General features: G+C 35.2%; 1 protein-coding gene across 5 annotated transcripts in view; it reads right to left on the reverse strand.

Annotated features, from left to right (window-relative positions):
* The window catches only part of ARHGAP5 (Rho GTPase activating protein 5), a 73,091-nt gene that overhangs the window by 13,932 nt on the left and 38,439 nt on the right, over window positions 1–20,720 (reverse strand). For 4 of the 5 annotated variants that reach the window (XM_053929111.2, XM_053929109.2, XM_053929112.2 and 1 more), the window contains one exon: window positions 19,694–19,841. In XM_053929111.2, coding sequence (XP_053785086.1) covers window positions 19,694–19,841 — 148 coding nt within the window. The remainder of the gene's footprint in view (window positions 1–19,693; window positions 19,842–20,720) is intronic. The other variant, XM_053929113.2, reaches the window with a different exon arrangement.

A 20,720-nucleotide genomic window follows, 5' to 3' on the forward strand; every position in this document is an offset into this window, starting at 1 on the left:
TCCAAAGAAACTATGCAGGCTTGAAGAGATTGGCAAAAAATATTCACTCCCAGTCATGGAAAGCAGGCACCTATAGCCAAGATTGCTCTACACAGCAAAGCTATCACTTACGATTGAAGAGCAGATAAAGAGCTTCTCAGACAAGAAAATAATGAAAGGAGTTCATCATCGCCAAACCACTATTATGTGAAATGTTAAAGGGACTTATTTAAGAAACAGAAGTTCAAAACTATGAATAAAATGACAACAAATGCATATTTATCAACAACTGAATCTAAAAAACAAGCTAAGCAAACAAGAACAGAGATAAAATCATGGATACAGAGAGCATTTTGATGGTTGCCAGATGAGAGGGGTATATGGGGGAATAAGTGAAGAGGTGAGGGGATTAAGAAGTACAAATAGGTAGTTATAGATGTAAAGTACAGTATACCAAATGGGATACCCAAAGAACTTATACCCATGACCCACAGACATAAACAATGGTTGGGGGAGGGAATGACTGAGGGAATGGGGGGGGTAATGGTTAGAGAGTGACGAAAAGAGGGAAAACCAGGACAACTAATAGCATAATCAATAAAATATAAAGAAAAAAGTAAAGGTTTAACAAAGACATCATCACTAAATGCAATGCACCTAGATTAGATCATGGAGTGCTTCTCTAATAAAGAAATAAATGGTCCAAGATATCAATACCGCGGAGGCTGAGAAATCCTGACATAGTGATAAGCCTTTAGTGTTGTTATTAAGTGAAAGTATCAGGTACTTAATCATCCATGCCAAAAACCTTGCCTTCCATTCACTAATAACTGAATGATGTGAAAAAAAATAAACAACATGAACTCAATTACCTAGATATGAATTATCCAAGGTTTACTTAGACTTCAATCATTAAATCCCAAAGACTCTATTCAGGGCCTACAAACAATAAAGGCATTAGAAATTTATCCCACTATTCCAACATTGAATGTAGAGATTTGAAATGATACCCTTTAACCAAGTATTACCATCTTTTCCTTTTATCAGGTAACTAACCACTGTACTGCATAGAATTCTTGATAACTGAAGTTCTGAAATGCTCTTGAGTTCTTTTCCGTTGCCAACATATATAATACAAGGGTTTTACAGCTCACTTCTGTATACCTTTATGTCAAAATAATTATAAATCATAAATTACAAAGGGTAGAGAAGTAAGGTGTGTAGATAACCCATAAATTAAGTATGTCCATGAGGAATGGCAACAACAAAGAAATGGAAATGAGAATTTCACAGTTTGGTTCCTCCACAACAGCTATAAATTGGCTGCCAAAAAGTGTCAGAATCAACTTTTAAAGAACTCTGGACCCTAGTTTCAAAAAAAAAAAATCGACCACCAGAAGGCAGTTTGGTGAAGAAAGAAGCTTTCAACTGCCCACCTACCATCCCCTCCACATCCCAGATTGGCAATTCTTGTTGCTGGTTGCAAGTGTCAGAGGAAGCAATAGAGATCTTCCTATCAAGTACTGTGGTTGTGGATTCTGACCTGTCTGAGTGGCTCCTGGAAGGGACAGCGTAAGAGCTTGCCTATATTTTTACTCAACTTGAAGTGTTCCTAGGACTGGAATAGCTTCTCCCAGGAATTAAAGGCACAAATAATGACTATAGCAATGTGGGAAAAGCAGCAACAGTTAGGATCTGCAATAGATAAACTGAAAAGCCTAGGAGGGAAGATGCTGGGAAAGGAGATGGTGGGGAAATAGGGCTTTTAAAAGCTCCTGCATATACTGAGGAATTGAGAAACACCTATGAATGCTCAGGGCTGGAGGCATATTCAGAAAATGCCTGGTGAGATTCTAAACTTTCACCTCTACGTGGCCATAGGCTCTCCCAAGCTAGGCATGAAAGATGCAAAGGCTCAAGCAGCTATAAATGTTGCAAGACTGTCCAAGACCCAATCTGAGAAGATTTGGAAAAACCATTTCTTTTCATTGGTTCCAGGCATTTAAGGGAACCGTGAAAACACTAGCCAATCATTAAGCTATAGAATAAGGATTTTAGTGGCCACAAAAGAAAGAATACAGACTTTATAAGCATAGTTTAGAAAAGTCACAAGAACAAGTAAACACAGCCAATAAATAGCAACAGCAAACCCTGGTGATGGGAAACAATCTGATTTTCAGAGATGCCATATAATATGCAAAACCTCTTATTTTCAACAAAAAAAATTAAGAGGCATAAAAAGAAACAATATGGGACAGTACATTCAAGGACAAAAAGAAGTTAATAGAAACTGTCCATGAGGAAATCAGTTTTTGTACTTACTAGACTTTAAATCAACTGTTTTAAAAATACATAAGGAATTACAGAAAACCATGACAAAGAACTAAAGGAAACCAGGAAAATGATGACTTAAATAGTGGATATCAATAAATACACAAAAAGTATAAAAAGAACTAAAGAGAAACACTGGAACTGTAAAGTATAATAGATAAAATAAAAACTTCACTAGAGAGTGTTAACAGCAGATTTTAGCACACGGAAGAAATAATCAGCAAACTTAAAAATATTGGTTAATTGATCTTATCCAGTCTGAAAAGAGAAAATAATGAAGAAAAATAAATAACGCCTAAGAGACTTCAGGGACACCATTAAGCATACCAACATATGCACAAAGGCTTCCCCAGGTAAAAAGGAGAGAAAGGAGATTATTTAATGAACTAATGGATGAAAAATGTCCTAAATATTGAAAAGAACCCCACAAATGCACACAACCAAGAAGTTAAAAAAACTGCAAGCAGGATAAACTTAAAGAGGGCTGCACAAAAACAAACCAACCAACCCAACCTCAAGAGAAGTAACTTATCACATCCTAGGAATCCACAATAAAATTAACAGCCTATTCTTTCCTCTTCTTGGATTTTTTTTGAATAGCCTGTGAAGGAAAGGGGTTAGCTCTTCCTTAAATGTTTTGTAAAATTCTCCTGTGAAACTGTCTGGTTCAGGGCTTTTGTGTGCCAGGAGTGTTTTGATTACTGCTTCAATTTCATCAGCTGTAATTGGTCTGTTCAGGCTTTCTGCTTCTTTTTGATTCAGTTTTAGGAGATTATATTTTTCTAGAAATTTGTCCATTTCACCCAGGTTTTCAAATTTCTTGGCATATAGCTGTTTGTAGTAATTTCTTACAATCCATTGTATTTCTGTGGTATCTGTTGTAATCTCTCCTCTTTCATTTCTGATTTTATCTGGGTCATCTCTTTTCTTCTTGATGAGTCTGCTTAAAGGTCTGTCGATTTTATCTTTTCAAAGAAATCAGCTCCTGGATTTATTGATCCTTAGAATTGTTCTTTTAGTCTGTATGCCATTTAATTCTGTTCTGATCTTGGTTATTTCCTTCCTTCTACTTACTCTAGGCTTTGTTCGTTCTTGTTCCTCCAGTTCTTGCGAAGTAGGGTTAGGCTGTTTATTTGAATATCTTTTTTAGGTAGGCCCGTATCACTATGAACTTCCCTCTCAGGACTGCCTTCGCTGTGTCCCATAAGTTTTGGACAAAAAAATGAAACCACCACCAACTTACACCATATACAAAAATAAACTCATATGTAAGTTGCGACATCAGAAAATCCTAGAGGAGAACATAGGGAAGAAAATCTCAGATATTCCATGCAGCAATATTTTAACCAATATGTACCCTAGAGCAAGGGCATAAAGGAAAGAATAAAACGGGACCTCATCAAAATAAAAAGCTTGTGCACGGCTAAAGAAAACACCAGCAAAACGAAAAAGAAACCAACCGTATAGGAAAATATATTTGACAATGATATCTCAGACAATGGTTTGATCTCCAAAATAAATCAAGAACTCACATGACTCAACACGAGAAAGACAAACAACCCAATTAAAAAATGGGCAAAGGACCTGAATAGATACTTCTCCAAGAAGGACATACAGAGGGCCCAGAGACATAGGAAAGGGTGCTCAGCATCACTACCCATCAGAGACATGCGAGTTAAAACCACAATGAGATACCACTTCACACTTGTCAGAACCGCCACCATAACCAAATCAATAAACAAGTGCTGGCAAGGTTGTGGACAAAAGGGAACCCTACTGCACTCTTGGCAGGAATGCAGACTGGTGCAGACTGGTGCAGCCACTGTGGAAAACAGTATGGTATTTCCTCAGAAAACTAAAACTGAAACTGCCTTTTGACCCAGCAATTCCACTGCTAGGACATATATTAAGAACCCTGAAACACCATTCCAAAAGAACCTATGCACACCAATGTTTATAGCAGCACAATAGCCAAGTGCTGGAAGCAACCTAAGTGCCCATCGGTAAACATGTGGATCAAAAAACTGTGGTACATTTACACAATGGAATTCTACGCAGCAGAAAGAAAGAAGGAACTCCTACCCTTTGCAACAGCATGGATGGAACTGGAGAGCATTATGCTAAGTGAAATAAGCCAGGCAGTGAAAGACAAATACCATATGATCTCACCTTTAACAGGAACCTGATCAACAAAATGAACAAGCAAGCAAAATATATTCTCCTGAAAGACACTGAAATTGAGAACAGGCTGACAGTGACCAGAGAGGAGAGGGGATGGGATTATAGGGGAAAAGGGTGAAGGGTGTGCAGGAACACATGGACAATAACAAGGGGTGGGGAGTAACAGGAGAGGGAGGTGGGGAGGACTGGGGTGGTGGGGAGGGGTGGGGGAAAAGGCAGAAAACTACACTTGGACAATAAAAAGTGTTAAAAAAAAAAAAAAGAAATGCTAATGAGGGTCCTCCACAGACTGAAATGAAAAGTATATCACACAGTAACCTGAGGCCATACAAAAAAATAAAGGTAAAAGCAGTTACAGAGGTAAGTATATAAACCAGTAGTAATACTGTATTTTTAGATTTGTAACAACTCCTGTTGTTCCTATATAACTAAAAAAATACATTAAATAATAATTATAAATCCATATGATGGGCATAAATGTATAAAAACGTAATCTGTGACAATAGCAATAAGAAGGGGGGTAGGGGACACCTATAAAAAAGCAGGGAGTTCATATATGTACTATTCAAACATGTTGTTTTTAATTAAAGTCTGATTGCTAAAGGTTTAAATGGCAATTGTAATCCCCAGATAATGACTAAGAAAATAAATTAAAAATATACAGAAAAAAAACCAAGAAGGAAATTCGAAGGGTACATTAGGAAAAAAATCACAAAAGAAAGCCACAATGCAGGAATTGAGGAACAAAGGTTTAACATATATAACAGATAGGAAAATGGTAGAATTAAGTTCTCAGAAATTACTTTAAAAGTATATAGATTAAACAAAAAACCATAACCCAACTCCAACTATATGAAGTCTACAAGACACTTGCTATGATCCAATGACACAAATCCAGGGTCCTGCAGAATTAAGGCTTGCTTGAGTGTGGTTGGTAGGGTGTGTGAATGTCTCACATAAGATGAACAGCAATTTGAATATTTCACTTGAAATGTCATATGGTGTGCTTGAATGTGATATTGTTATGTCACAGAATCACACGCTTATGATTTTGATGATGTTCTCCAGTTCCATCCATGCTGTTGCAAAGGGTAGGAGTTCCTTCTTTCCTTCTGCTGTGTAGAATTCCATTGTGTAAATGTACCATGGTTTTTTGATCCACTTGTTTGCTGATGGGCACCTAGGCTGCTTCCAGCACTCAGCTATTGTAAATTGTGCTGCTATGAACACTGGTGTACATAGGTTCTTTTGAAATAGTGTTTCAGGATTCTTAGGGTATAATCCCAGTAGTAGAACTGCTGGGTCAAAAGGCAGTTTCAGTTTTAGTTTTTTGAGGAAATTCCGTACTGTTTTCCACAGTGGCTGCACCAGTCTGCATTCCCACCAAGAGTGCAGTAGGGTTCCCTTTTGTCCACAACCTTGCCAGCACCTGTTTGTTGATTTGGTTATGATGGCCATTCTGACAAGTGAATGGTATCTCACTGTGGTTTTAACTCGCATGTCTCTGATAGGCAGTGATGCTGAGCACCCTTTTCCTATGTCTCTGGGCCCTCTGTATGTCCTCCTTGGAGAAGTGTCTGTTTAGGGTCTTTGCCCATTCTTTAATTTGGATTGTTTGTGTTCCTTGAGCAGAGTCATGTGAGGTTTTAAATATATTTTGGAGATCAAACCATTGTCTTGAGATATCATTGGCAAATATATTTTCCCATACAGTTGGTTCCCCTTTCACTTTGCTTGTATTTCCTTTACTTGTGCAGAAAAGCTTTTTATTTGAAGTCCCATTTATTCTCTCCTTTATGTCCCTTCCTCAAGGGGACATATCAGTGAAAATACTGCTGCATGGAATATCTGAGGTTTTCCTGCATATGTTCTCCTCCAGGACTTTTACGGTATCACGACTGATATTTAAGTTTTTTATCCATCTTGAGTTTATTTTTGTATATGGTGTAAGTTGGTGGTCGAGTTTCATTTTTTTGTATGTAGCTGTCCAGATCTCCCAACACCATTTGTTGAAGAGGCTATTTTTACTGTATTTTATGCTTCTGCCCCCTTTGTCAAATATAATTGACTATAGAGACGTGGGTTTATTTCTGGGCTCTCTATTCTGTTCCATTGATCTATGTGTCAGTTCTTATGCCAGTACCAGACTGTTTTGATTACACTGGCCTTGTAATATAGTTTCATATCAGGTATTACGATCCCTGCTTAGTTCTTTCTCAAGATTGCTGTGGCTATTTGTGGTCATTTATGGTTCCATATACATTTTGAAATGTTTGTTCTTTATCTGTGAAATATGTCATTGGTATTTCAATAGATTTCATGGAATGTATAAATTGCTTTGGGTAGTATGGATATTTTGATGATGTTAATTCTTCCCATCCATGAACACAGTATAATGCTTCCATTTATTTGTGTCTTCCTTAATTTCTTTCTTCAGTGTTGTGTAGTTTTCTGAGTACAAATCTTTTACCTCTTTGGTTAGGTTTATTCCTAGGTACTTTATTTTTCTTGTTGTTACATGAAATGGGAGTTTTCTTCCTGATTTCTGTTTCTGATTCTTTGTTTCATCAATTTGGCGGCCTCCTTTTGTTTCTGTATTGGGTAGTGCTGCTTTGACTCCATCTTGGCGTACCTGTTACTTTGTAAGGGGTGGACCCTTAGGTATTTGCCAGGCCAGGCAACCAACTTAACTGCTTTGTGGTACTGTATTTGGGGAAGGAGTCTGAGAGGGAAAGATGCCACTAGCTTGGCTCTTGCCCTATTAACAGTCACTTACTCCAGTTCCCATGTGCAACTAGTGCCCTTAGCTGCTGTCCTGGTGCTGTATCCCAGAGAAGATGGGTTTGTGTATGTCCTAGGATCATGTGAGTCCTTTGAACAGACTCTCTTTTAAGAGATGGGCAGTTTCTTTTGTAGCCCCAACCCCCAATGGTTTTTATACCTAGAAATTATGCTTTATTTTCCCGGTGATGTAACCCTGGGTTGTGTGGTCTGCCCAGGGCTGTGATGGCTTGCTCCCCAGGTGTCCCAGTTTTTACCCACCACAGTTGAATGTGGGACCAACTGCCTGTTTCGTTAGAAGTTGCTGCCTGACCGTTGCCACCATACAGCATCCTGCCCACTATGCCTCCACGTCTCTGCTCCTCCTACCCACCTGGATGAATTATTTCTTCTTTAAATTCGTGGTTGTTAAGACTTCCATACAGTTTGATTTGGGGGCAGTTCTGGTTGTATTTTGTTTTCAGATTAGTTGTGATCCTTCTTATGGTTGTGTGAGGAGGTGAAACATGTTTACCTATGCCTCCATTTCAGCCAGAAGTACAAAGCAGTCTTAAAAATCAGTAATAAGAAAACAAACAAGTCCATTACAAAATGGGAGAAAGACCTTAACAGACACATTTATCAAGGAAGATAAACAGATGGGCAGGCAAATAAACAGGCAATATGCACTGTGACTCTAATTATGTGATACTCTGGAAAAGGCAAACTATGAAGAAAAAAAATTGATGGTTGCCAGGGGTGGGGCAAAAAGAGAGATATGAATGGGAAAAGCACAGATAATTCTTTGGGCAGTAAAATACTCTATATGTTATTATAATGATGGATATATATCATTTTACATTTGTCCAAACCCATAGAATGTATAGCAGCAAGAGTGAAGCTTAATATATGCACTATGGACTTTAAGTGATTATGATGGGTCCAATTTATTCTTAAAAAAATGTACCACTGCAGTGAGTGGTGACGGCAACAAGGCATGGGGAGGGTTCATGTATGGCAGCAGGGAATGTATAAGAAATCTCTGTACTTTCCTCTTCATTTTGTTGTAAACATAAAATTGCTCTAAAGACAGACAGACATACAGCTATATATCTACACATCAAGCTTATAAGGATAAAGTAACATCAACAGAGTATGAATCTTTTAGCAGTGACACTTTAGGTACAAGATTATTACAGGAATAGTAAAGCTAAAGGCAACAGTCTGTTTTCTCAATGAATTAAAAACAGTATTTTTAAATTCCACTGGGAGGGGGATATATATATTTACGACTTGAATTTACTGAATTAAAATATGTCACTACTTTCTAGCCACTAAATATTTAATATTTAAGAAAAAGCCACAACAGCTTTCCAATCTTTCATTTTGTTACTTTCTTTACATATGATTAAAAGTTCATAAAGTAAATATAATATGCATTGTCTTCATCCCATCTTCAAAATAACTGGCAAGAGGCCTTATTTAAAGACAAGAAAACAAGCTTAAAAAAGTAAAGTGCTAAAGGTTTTACAATGAGCAAGCCAGGGATATTAGTTTATTCTATATAATACATTAGTGATATATTTTTGAAATGCTTCCCCATTTGTTTTATGGTGAACTGTTTCCTTTCTGAGCATGCTCTCACTGAGGTGGGGCATAGTGATTTCATTTTTGGACATTTTTCCTAGAAAATAAAAATGTAAGCATATAAAGATGACTTAAGTTCAGATACAGGGGCTTACTGAATAAATTATGATTATCAAGATGTTAGAATACGATATGATAAATCATAAAAAGTAATTCTAAAGATAAGTATCTTATCTCATGAAATGAATTTATTCATGTATTAAAAATCTTACAAAGCCGTCCCTGACCAGTGTTGCTCAGTTGTGGTTGGGTGTTTTCCTGCAAAGGAAAAGGTTGCCTGTTCGATTGTTGGTTAGGGCACCTAACCCAGGTTGTGGATTAGGCCCCTTTCTCTTTCACATCAATATTTCTTTTCCTCTTTCTCCCTCCCTTCCGCTCTAAATAAGTAAATATTACAAAATCATGTTCAATTTTCCCCCTTTGAAAAAGCTGTACATGTTTAAATGTGTATTACATACATGTGGCATAAATATATAGAAAAACTTTTCCCTTGATCATGAAATCTCAAGTGATTTTTCAGTTCTATTCCTTAATGGACATAATATCTGTAATTTTTTCCCCCTGCTACAATGAAATAGTTCTCCTTAAAAAAAAAAAAAAAAACAAACCAGAAAACTCATTATCAAAAATCACCTGTAATTAGCCCTGCCTGGGTGGCTCATAGTAGGTTGCAGCAGGCTCCATTCCCACTCAGGACACATACCTAGGCTGCAGGTTTCATCCTTGTTTGGGATGCATACTCTGGGAGGCAACCAACAATGTTTCTCTTTCTCTTTCAAATCAATAAACATATCTTCAGGAAAGAATTAAAAAAAAAAAAGGAGTTCGTTTTTTAAACATTTGTTAAGTAAGAATTTAATTATAGACTGTTTTAGGCATAAGAGGCACCTAATCTCATGAAGGTTATAGTCGAAAGGCTGTAATGTAAATAAACATTTTAAAAAAGCATTAGTTAAGATTCGATGATCAGCTACTTCAAGAAGGCAATGTTCTTATGACAGATAAAAACATACTTCAAAGCTAGAAACCATAAATGGTAATATTAATATACCAGAAAACATTAAGAAATGTCTGCCAGACAGGCATACTAAAACTATCTAAAGAAGTGCTTTAAGGGCTAATAAGTAATTCCTCTTTGCTAGATCAAGAATAAACAGGTCACACATGAATCATGAAAATATCTTAAGATGTCAATGATAGAAACTTTTAGCACATATCTGAATGGCACTATTAGGGTTACCAAAGGCCCAGTTTCAAAAGTATCATAAAAAGTTCTTTAAGAAATGACATCATTTGTCCCCTAATGCATCCTGTGATGTATTAAGAAGGATACATTCCATACAGATATGTTTAACTGTAGTTGACTAGGAATTAGACAATTAAAATTTAAGAACATTTCGGGGGGAAAAAAGCTTAAATTACCTTTTTTAAAAAGATTTTATTTATTTTTTAGAGAGAGGGGAAAGGAAGGAGAAAGAGGAGAGAAACATCAATGTATGTTTGCCTCTCTTGTCCCTCCTACTGGAGACACGGCCTGCAACCCATCATGCATTCTGACTGGGAATCGAACTGGTGACCCTTTGTTTCCCAGCCTACACTCAATCCACTGATGTATACCAGCCAGGACTAAGGCTTAAATTCTTGAAAACACACACAAAAGGTTAGGAAATTATTCTAAATTAAAGAAAACTAAAGAGATATAATACGAAATGTAAATTATAACCCTTGACTGGATCCTGAATTGAAAGGACAAAAAACTTTAAGAGGACATTACTGGGACAACGGAGGAAATTTGAATATAGATAGAATATTAAGTAATATGGTTTTATTAAAGTTAAATTTCCTTAAGGTGATATTTGTATTTTATTATGTGCTAGAAATGTCCTTGTTCTTAGGAGATATAAGATTTAGGAGTAAAGTGTCATGTTATCTATGACTTACTCTAAAATAATTGAGAAAAAAATTGAAGAAATGTGGGCAAAAGTAGATAACTGGTGAATCTAAATGAAAGGATGCTTAATCATGATATTTTTGTCACATTTCTGAAGGTTCAAAACCTTAAAATTTAACAAAATTAAAAAATGGTTATTTAAAAAATAAAATAATCCTTTATGAAAGCAAGAGAACAAATTGACTAGGGAATTATGGGATGATTATTCAGATATGTGGTCATATATTTAAATGTACGGTTTATATTTTTCTACAACCATAATCCACTTTCTGGTCCAACCACAGAGTAGGCAGGGAGTTAGTTTAACCAAAGTTGAGGTTTGCCAAGTGAAAAACATGGCAGGGGTTGAGGAGGTATGCAAAGGAGTGAGCATAAAAACAGATTTAGAAATATAGGAAGTTCTTTAAAACATCAAGTGGAAATGATGAAGTTTAAATTAGAGGATTTTTTAAAAAATTATATTTACCTTGGAATAAAACAAAGATTCATTCACCTACCTCACCTCAATTATTCCATCATCACTGGTGTGTTGGAGCAACACACAATTTTTAGACTTGTATTTAAAGAATCTCACTGGCATTAGTCCTAACTCATATCAGAAATATAACCTCTGTGCTTTAGAGACAGTCTCTATATCTTTTTAAAAACACATCTATTAATTTATTTTTAGGGAGCAGGGAAGGAAGGGAAAAAGAGGAGGAGAGAAACATCGATGTGAGGAACATTAATTGGCTGCCTCCTCTTGAATGCGCCCTGACCGGGACTGAACCCATAACCCAGCATGTGCCCTGACCAGGAATCGAATCAGCAACCTTTCGCTTTGCTGTATGACACTCAACCAACTGAGCCAACACTGGTCAGGGCAGTCTCTATTTCATTACAATCCATTTGTAATAGTGGGGACATTCCAGATTAACTGTATTTACACACAAATATAAATTCTGGCAAAGAGAGGTGAAAGAACTCCTCACCTATTTATAACTTGGTCATCTGATTACCTAATCTATAACTGAAAAAAAGAGAAACAAAAAGGTCAACAAATAGCCAAAAAGATGTCACAGAGCCCTTGCCCTAAAATACATTTCATTTATACAACACTTCCTGTTTTTCTTAATTCCATTTAACCTAACCCAAAGCACAATTTAAGCCAACTTTGTCAGGCTCTCCTGATTTAGCAGATTAGAAGTTACAAATTGGAAAAGCAAAATAAGATTATCATCAGGAAGTACACTGATTAAAAAAAAAAAAAAAAAAAACCTGAAAATGAAAAACTAAAATGAAGAAAAAAGTTAAGAAGTCTCTAACATAGGAATGCCTCAATAGATTCTGAAGATAGCACATGTTTAGAATCAGAAAAAACTCTCAGAATCAGAAAAAATTCTCATTAAAATACTATTCTAAAGGAGGAAACATTTCTGAACTCCTATGATATTAAAGCCCAAGAAAAAGACATCAAAAGATATGTCCCATATGACTGCAGATGCAAAACATCTTCAACAAAATACTAGCAAACTGAATCCAACAGCATATTAACAGGTTTTTACACCATGACCAACTGTATTTATCCCAGGAATGCAAGCGTGGTTCAATATAAAAAAAAATCAATGTACCTTATCACATTAACAGAATGAAAGAAAAATCCACATTATCACCTCAGTTGACACAGAAAAATCATTTAACAAAATCCAACACCCTTTCATAATAAAAAAATACTCAACAAACTGATTTTATCTGGAAATGGGCCATTGCAGATATATGAGGTCACACTGGAGTAGGATGAGTTCTTAATCCAATGACTAGTATACTTGTAAGACAAGAGACACACAGGGAGAGATGGGAAGGCAGAGATGGGAGTAATACAGCTGCAAGCCAAGGAACACCAAGGATTGACATCCTTTCTACCAGAAAAGAGGAAGAGACAAGGAAGGATTATATCCAGTCTCTGAGGGAGTGTGACTCAGCTAGTATTTTGATTTAGGACTTCTTGCCTTCAGACTGAGAACAAATAAATTTTTATTGTTTTAAGTTACCCAGTTTGTGGGACTTTTTTATGGCAACTCCAGGAAACTAATACAGAAGGAACTTAACTTCCTCAACACACTAAAGAGAGTTTATGAAAAACAGAGATAACATCACAATGGTGAAAGAATGAAAGCATGCCTGCTTTTACCACAGCTATTTAAAATTACAAAAGTTTAAGCTAGAGCAATGAGGCAGGAAAAAGAAATAAAAGGCATACAAATTTGAAAGACAGAAGTATCTTATTCACAGAAGATATAACCATATATATGCAGAAAATCCCAAAGAACAGACACATACACAAAAAAATAGAGCTAATTAAAAAACATTTAGCACCCTGCCTCGTGTGGTTCAGTGGACTGAGTGCTGGCCTGTGAACCGAAAGGTTGCTGGTTCCATTCCCAATCAGGGTACATGCCTGGGTTGCAGGCCAGGTCCCCAGCTGGGGAGGAGTGAGAGACAACTGATCAATGTAATCTCTCACACAGCTATGTTTCTCTCCCTCACCTCCTCCCTCCCTCCCCACCTCTCTAAAAATAAATAAATAAATTATTTAAAAAAACATTTAGCAAAGTGGCAGGCTACAAGATCACACAAAAATCAGTTCTATATAGCAGGAACAAACATTCTAAAAATGAAATTAAGAAAAAATTCCGTTTATGACAGCATTCAAAAGAATAAATACCTAGGAATAAGATTAACCAAAAAGATGCAAGACTTGTACACTGAGAACTGTAAAACAGTAAAGAAAAAAATCATAGTATACCTAAATAAATGTAAAGGCCTCTAGTGTTCATGGATTGGAAGGGTTAATAGTGTTAAGACGGCAATATTACCAAAGTGATCTACAGATCAAAATACAAGCCCTATCAAATGGGATAGGATGGCTAGAATTAAAAGACAGCCCGCCCCCGCCCAGAATACAGTTAAGTGTTACCAAGAACATGGACAAATTTAACTCTTGCACATTGCTCATGAAAATGTAAAATGGTGCATCCACTGTAGAAAACAATTTGACAGTTCCTCATCAAGTTAAACATAGAATTTATCATGTGACCCACCACTATACTGGAAACAGGTACTTGAACAAATATTTGTACATGAACTTCATAGCAGCACTCTTCACAATAGCCAAAAGGTGGAAACAAACCAAATGTCTACCAACTGATGATGAATACATAAAATGTGGTATATATCCATACAATGACACATACTCCAACATAAATGAACTTCAAAAACATTATGTGAAGTGACAGAAGCCAGATAAAAGGTCACATATTGGTATGATTCCATTTATATCAAATATCTAGAGTAAGGAAATCCACTGAGAAGAAAGCAGGTTGGTGGTTGCCAGAGGCTAGAGCAAGAGAGAACTAGAGAAGACAGTAACTGCATAATGGATCTAGAGTTTCATATGGGGTGATACAAATCTTTGGAACTAGAAGAGGTAGTGATTGCACAATACTGTACATGTACTACATGCCAGTTAGTTATATATTTTAAAATGGTTTACTTTCATGTTACATGAAAAAAATTATCATTCTAAGGCACCCAATCTATGTACATTCAATGGTGATAACCATGCTTTCTTCTTATTAAAAATATTCTTCTCAGTCTTCCAGGGCTCCCCTTCTTTTGTATGACCTATCTACATTGTGAAGTTTTCTTCTCATTCAACTTAATCAACATATGGCTTACATTAATATCTATACAATGTCAATGACCCAAATCTTAAGATCAAACCATTTTTTCAAAGATCCATAACTATCACATATTCAAATGAGTCCAAGGCTTTTATAAGGATACCCCATAAGCATCTTAAGGTTTTACATGTATATAACAGGAATCCATTATCAAAATGTCAAATCTGCTTTTCATAGTATCATCTCTAATTTCATGAATGATGCACCACCTACAATCAGCTTAAAACAATCAAAGAGGCATTTTTGAGTCCTCTTTCAACCCTCTATCAGGTTTATCATCCTAATTCCTGAGAGAGGCCTTCTGTTTTCTTATTTTAATTTTAAAGATTTAATTTATTTATCTGTAGAGAGAAGGGAAGAGCAGGAGAAAGGGAGAGAAACATCAACGTGAGAAAAAAACATTCACTGGCTGCCTGTCGCACACTGGCACACACTCCAACTGGCGGCAGAACTTGCAACCCTGGGATATATGCTCTTAACAGCGACCTTTCACTGTGCAGGATGATGCTCAACCAACTGAGACACACCAATCAGGGCTTTTTTTTTAACTCTTCACCTGAGGATATATATTTATAGATTTTAGAGAGAAACAGGGCGGGGAAAGAGAAACATCAATGTGAGAATTAAACATCCACTGGTTGCCTCCAGTATATGCCCTGACTGAGTATCAAACCTGCAACCTGTAGATGTGTTAGACAACATTCCAACCAACTGAGCCACACAGTCAAGGCTATTCTCTTACTTTTCAGTCTCTCTCCTCTGCATTACCTCTTTTTGTCTACTCTAAATTTATACTAATATTTCAAGGGTCATCTCCCAACAGGAATAACTTGGCACAACTCACTATAAAATACCTATTATAAAAACTGCTATGGGAACGAGAAGACTAGAATTTATAAGGTAGAGTCTCAAAAAGAGGAGGAAATAACACGGAGAAACAGCCCCAAGCATTTGGCCGAACACTACAAATGTATGAGAGAAAACTTCCTTAGGCCAGGGGCTGAGAATAACTCAAGTTCTATTCTCAAAAGAGCACTGGGTCAAGTCTTCATACCATATTGTAGATCTAAATAAATACTAGAATAAAAGCAGCTGTGGATCCACAAACAAAAACCTTACAAGCAAGCCTAGAAAGGATCAAACAGCTTCACAAAATACTTAACACATGACAAAACAAATATAGCACTCCTTAAAAGAACACTAGAAAATTAACCAACCAATAATGTAAAATTCAAAATGTGTGACATCAAATCAAAACCATCAAAGCAGCAAAAAGCAACTCACAAACAGGAAAAATCAATGGAAACAGATCCAGAAATGAAGTATGACAGAATTCCTAACATAAAGATCCTAAACAGCTGTTATAAATTTTATGTTATTCAAAGATGTAAAGGAAAATATCAACACAATGGGTAGAAAAATGAAACACAAAAGAGACTTAAATGGGAACATCTAGATTTGACCACATAGAAAACAATAAATCAGTGAAGTAGAAGACACAGCAATAGATAAGCAAGCAGTCTGATCAATATGAAACACAATGAACAGAGGCCTCAGTGAGCTGTGGGACAATTTCAAGATGTTTAACACACATATATCCACATTCCAGAAGCAGAGGTATGGGAGACAGGACAGTAAATGACCACAAATTTTCCAAACTTGAAAATTATAAACCAACAATCCAAGAAGCCCCAGAAACCTCAAGCGGAAGTATTTGTAAAAACCTGCACACCTTAAATCACATTTTTAATAAAATTGCTAAAAACCAGAGAAAATAATATTGAAAGTACCTGGAAGTTGAGGGAGAAATAGAGAAGGCATTACATACAAGATCACAAATTAGAATAACAGCAAAATGTTTGTTAGCTATCAAGCAGAAGTAAATAAGAGCCTTTAAAAAGTCGAATGAAAAAAATATTTTTTAAAAAATCTATTAACCTAGAACTATATTTCCAGAAGAAAAAAGTTGGACTAAATACTTTTCAATTTCAAAACATATTACAAAGCTACAGTACTGAAAGCAGAGTGCTACCATATATATGGATAGGTATATAAATCAATGAAATATAAGTCAAAGTCCAGAAACATTCATGATTATGGTCAACTGATTTTCAAAAAGAATGCCAAGGCAATTAAGAAAATACTTGGACAATGGATACATGCAAAAGAATCAAGCTGAAACCCTTCCTTGCACCACAAAGAAAAATTAACTCATGGATCATAGACATCAATGTAAAAGCTAACACTGTAAAACTCTTAGAATATATCGGAATGACTCTTGGTGATCTTGGATTAGGCAAAACCTTCTTACACATAAGATTACCATTCATACAGCATCAAATTTTTTTAATTAATTGAATAATACAGTTTACAACTTTTGTGCTTCAAAGGATACCACCAAGTAATTGTGAAAGACAACCCAAAGATAGGAAAATTTTTTGCAAATATCTGAAAGTAACTTGTATCTAGAATATAAACAGCTCTTAAACTCAACAGGAATAGAAACAGGTAAATGATCTGAATATACAATAGAAAATATACAATAGTCAATAAACACTTGAAAATATGCTCAACATCACTTGTCATCAGGGAAATGCAAATTAAAATCATATGAAATACCATTTTACACCCAACAGAATGGCTATAATAAAAAAAGAGGAAAATAAGCAAAGACATGGAGAAACTGTAAGTCTTGCACATAGCTGGTGGGAATGTAAAGTAGTGCAGCCACTTTGGAAGACAGACTGGTAAGTTTCCCAAAAGGTTAAACATAAGAGTTACCATATAATCTAGCAATTCACTCAAGAGAAATGAAATTCTTGTCTATACAAGCTTCTACAGAAATATTCACAGAAACACTATTACCAATAGTCAAGAACTGGAAACAACCAAAATGACCATCAATGGGAAATTATTCAACAATAAAAATGCATGAAATACTGATAGATGCTACAATATGGATGGACCCTTACTGATGAAACACTGCATGCTTTTTGGGGTGATGAAAATGTCTATGTTGTGTATGTTGACTGTGTTGACTATGTGACTGTGGTATCTTGACTTATGAGACTATGATGACAGAGTTATCAAAACTCATACTGTACAATTAAAATTGGTAAATTTTATTGTATGCAAATTATATCAATAAAGTTGACTTTTAAATCTACCCTATTTTCTTAAGGGTTGTTTAAAAAGTTTACTTCTTTAAACAAGAGTATTGATTATAACAAAAGTACTGCTCATTTATACCACTATGTATAAGGATTTATAAACAATAATGTACAACTTTTAATTAATAGGTATTTAATATATATTTGCATTATAAGTTGAACCTTAAACAGAAGATGGCTGTGCTACAATCTATATTGAGAATTCAATAATGACCTCTTAAATGGGAATTTTTGATAAAACTGATTAGCATCAATAAGTAATAAAATCAAACAACATACAACAACAAAAGAACTAGCTTTATTCTTCTATGTAACTATTCTTGTGGTCTTATGGTACACCTCAGTATACTTCTATCAAAGCACTTCATTATATAAATTATCTGCCAGTTGACTGAAATAATTCAAATTATGCTAAGAATTGAAATACAATTTCCTTTTATATTACACATGGAAATCCTCAAACCAAATCACTAAACTACTATCAAAATATTTAAGAAACAGGTATTTTAATTATAAAAAAATTTACAAAATGCTTTAAATTATTACTTATTCTTATTTTCTAATCACAAAAGAAGTGTTTTCTAATTGCTCAGTCATATCCGTAAGGCCTAATCATATTACCAGAGAGAATGAATTCTTGAAGCTTAAAACAGGAAGCAAATATTGTAAGAACCTCTGCATTTCTACTATGCTAAAAATGAACAGAAATATAGATAGTAAATTTGCATCTGAAGGAAAAACAGATGACTACGGGCATATCCAAATGTAGGCTCTACAAATTAACACTTAATAATGGAAGGAGGAAGATAGAAGCTCTTTCAACTAAAATACTAGTGGATAACACATACTGTCCCACATTCTACCCCTATATTAAAACTGAAAGTCAGCACTTCTCACCAGACAACCTAGTATGTACAGAACTTAGCTGACAATCAACTAAAGGGTAAGGTCTATCAGGGAGATCCACAACCTTTTGGCATCTATGGGCCCAACTGGAAGAGTTGTCTTGGGCCACATGTTAAATATACAAACATTAATGAAAACTAATGAGGAAAAAAAAAAGGTTTTAAGTAAATTTACAATTCTGTGTTGGGCTGTATTCATAGCCATCCTGGGCCCCATTCAGCCTGTGAGCTGGACATCCCTGAATGAGTTTGTTTTTTTACATAGGATATAGGTACCCTAGTATGTTTTTTAAATAATGCTTGTTTATCGAAGGAAGTCATTAACAACAAATAAAGTTTAAATGGAATCAGCTCATGTTTTCAAACCATTAAGTTCTATAGTCTATTCAATTACTAAAGTTTCATGATTAACTCTCACTCATTTTAAATGCACATAAACATGATAATATTCTACCTTTATTCCCCAACTCTGACTAGTCCAACCCTCAGATAATGGTTTACACTGGACAAAGTAAACATAAGAGCAGGCTTGTTTTAAAAATAGTGAGGATATCTACACACTCCTTAAAAATAAAAATCAAACCACGTAAGACATCAATCTACTATTGTTGAATAAAAAGTAACATCCCTAACTACCTTTCATACATTCATAAATATTGCTAAGTTTTAAAAGAAAAATTCACATATAAAATGAGTGGTAAGAATTAATAGTATTACTTAAAATATTGAAAACTTCTAAATTATAAATTTAAATCATAACTACCTATGAATAAATAACATAATTTAACATTCAACTTGTTCCAAATTCCAGAATAAGGTAAGTTTAACACTTAAGAGAAGTCCAACAAAAGCATTACCGGCCAAAAACAAAACTACTTTCAAATATCAGATGTTACATCTAGGGTTAATACTCAAGATGATCCTAATAATGAGAACTATACACCTCTTTTAAAACTTAGCTCTAATGAATCATGAATGTGACAAACTGTTGGTGTGGCTAAAGTGAAATTTTAAATCAAATCTCTTGCAATGATACTTCTATCCTACCTGTATCTTCAATAAATTCCACACATTTTTCAACAAAGAGTGGTATAGGCTTCTCAGCTGTAACCAGATCCTGGAGAGGCATCCCAAAGTAATTACTTTCCCAATTTCTACGTGTTGGTGGATTGAAATTCTTAGTTTTCTTCTTCTGCTGTTAAGAAAGCATATTCAAGTTAAAACTATTAAAATTATTATTCTTCAGAATAATATTAGTATTAAGCAATGCAAATATACATTTTGTATCAAAAGAAATTTTAAAAACCCACATTCAACCAAGCTCATCAAAATGGGACTCATTATAAATTCTGCTAGAAGCAGCAGCTTAAACAATGGAAAGAGAAAAAGTGTACAGAAAAAAATGGCTGAGTAGAAAAAATATGTTCCCTTTGGAAAATAATGGAAACTGAATAGGTAGGGAGATTAGAAAAGATCATTTTTCAATGTCAATGCAAAGGAAAAACTAGGAGTAAGCAATGCTCAATTCAGTTTAGGTGTGGTCTGTTACTTCTATTTGGCCTTTGGATCATGTGAGGTTTTTGTGCATAGCTATAAAACAAAGCTTCAATTACCCATTGACAGTGAAGCTATGTAACTTCATAAACTTTTAGTCCCATCATTTGTCCTTTATTTCCCCATTCTCTTCTATTTACTGACTCTTATTTCTTAAAGATAATTTTCACAAGTAACAAACCAAACATTTTCACAATAGAAAAAAATATTAAATTAGTTTCAGGGTTTAACTTTAATCTAGCATTAGGAGAAAATGGATTCTTAACCAGGGAGTGACCATCTTAAAAACCTAAGGAAGTACTGTCTGGAATTCAACGATGAGAAAATTCTGAGTCAGTCTCTCTGGCGTAGGGCATAGTAACCACCTCCAAAGATGATTCTGTTGTGCACTCCCAAATGAGAATCTCTTAAAACAAAGAAAGATGAGGAGAGTGTTCAGAAGCTCAAAGATTTTAGAGCACCTTTACTGACAAGCCTCTGTTCCTTTTTAGTCTAATTTTTATCTACAAATTTTTATTTT

This window comes from Desmodus rotundus, chromosome 7 (assembly GCF_022682495.2).
Source record: "Desmodus rotundus isolate HL8 chromosome 7, HLdesRot8A.1, whole genome shotgun sequence".
Classification (NCBI taxonomy): Eukaryota; Metazoa; Chordata; class Mammalia; order Chiroptera; family Phyllostomidae; genus Desmodus; species Desmodus rotundus.